At 49.4% G+C, this 1,533-nt stretch overlaps 1 protein-coding gene across 1 annotated transcript; it reads right to left on the reverse strand.

Annotated features, from left to right (window-relative positions):
* Nucleotides 1–195: 195 nt before the first annotated feature.
* On the reverse strand, nucleotides 196–1,452 carry TEOVI_000285800 (PRA1 family protein, putative; the record flags this gene model as incomplete). The annotated part of the gene is made up of 1 exon (XM_067225857.1): nucleotides 196–1,452. The coding sequence occupies one exon, from the start codon at nucleotides 1,450–1,452 to the stop codon at nucleotides 196–198; it is 1,257 nt and encodes a 418-aa protein (XP_067081958.1).
* Between the last annotated feature and the right edge of the window lie 81 nt (nucleotides 1,453–1,533).

Here is a 1,533-nt window from a genome sequence, read left to right on the forward strand (position 1 = left end):
ACCGCTGCGTAAATCTGATAAATCAGGTAGACATATGATGGTCGTGCCAACGAGAACCACTTAAAGGTTCGCTTCGTCCCACCCTATTCAAACCATTTCGTTATATTGCCAGTCAATGCAACTGCACACTTTTCCACTCCGCCATTCACTAACGCTATGTCCAAACGCAATCCATTTCATGCCCCGGACGATGTATTACATCAGGCACGGTGCAGCTTCAGTAGGTGGTGCGATCGGTTGGGATGCAGTGGTTTGCTCGAAAACCCCTTCCTCATCCTCTAACGCCGCGGTTTCAAGTGCGCTACACACATCGTTACATAAATCCAACACACTCCCCTGCGTCACTGCTTCCCCACTGAAGCCCGAACACATCCGGGACAGATTGCGCTCCAGATGTTGCTCCATTGGTGAAATAGAAATACTCTCTTTCACTCGCGTCAGCCTTACGGTACCCGCATGAGCGCATACCAAGCTGTCATGCGGCTCCACATCGCTCTGAAAATCACTAACATCGAGTGCCGCTGGTGACCTGTGACGCCCCCGCACCTGCTGTCGACTTCCCCACTCGCTTAGGTGTGATTGTCGCCGTCCCGTTAGCCGTTCCCCTCGCTGAGTACTTAAAACTGTCCTGCGGGATTCTGACAGCGGCCACCCGTTGTGTATTCCCTCCCCCTGTGAAGGTCGCGAAGATGATGAAAAGGAGTGATGCAACACCTCAGGCGTGCGGGTACCCATCCAAGGACTACTACTTTTACTGCAGCTACCGCCACGAGGAGACATAACCGTGCTGCCTTGCCTACTCAGTGCATCAAATGAAGGATCTACGCATGTGAACTGCCTCGTGGGAGAACACGGCAAACGCAATGGTAGGCGACGGCAGCATAGAACGTCGCTGTATAGCTCGAAGGCCTTATCGGTGTACGGTGTGAACATTGCATGAAAGAGGCACAATGCAACCACGCCAACAAAGCACACCGTAATAAAGAGAAACCCACACACGTAGCATGTCCCAATAAAAACGAGAAACCTGATCAATCCAAAAAGCATGACGGTAGGATGGTTCCCTTTTTTCTTCTTCTGTAACATATCATTTTGGGGACTAGTACAAGGTGCTCCGCTTTTTCCGTTTCGCGACCTCAATATATAGGTAATGCTTACCGACAAGACCGCCAATGCAAACGGTGGGGCAAATAAAATCACTCCCATTGAGGCAAGTAGTACCAAGTTATAGTAATTGCGCGCAAACCAGAGCAAGTTCACTAGGAGGGTTGTTGTACACGTTTCCCTTGTTGGCATTGACGGCCTACAAAAAAACTCACCGAAGGGACGCTGCGGCTGATCAAACGAGGCGTCACACAAAACGGAGAGTTGCAAAACGAGACTCCCATTACCTCTCCTAAAGTGGTTCTCATCCTCATCGGAGGTGGCATCCAAATCACTTGACGCTGACATCGCAGCTACAAAAAAAATAAAAAACCTTTCGCCATGAGTGTTGAAAAAAAAAAAAGCGGTGTTTTTTTTTTTAAAAAAGGG

This window comes from Trypanosoma equiperdum (assembly GCF_001457755.1).
Source record: "Trypanosoma equiperdum strain OVI genome assembly, contig: ctg_631, whole genome shotgun sequence".
Lineage (NCBI taxonomy): Eukaryota > Euglenozoa > Kinetoplastea > Trypanosomatida > Trypanosomatidae > Trypanosoma > Trypanosoma equiperdum.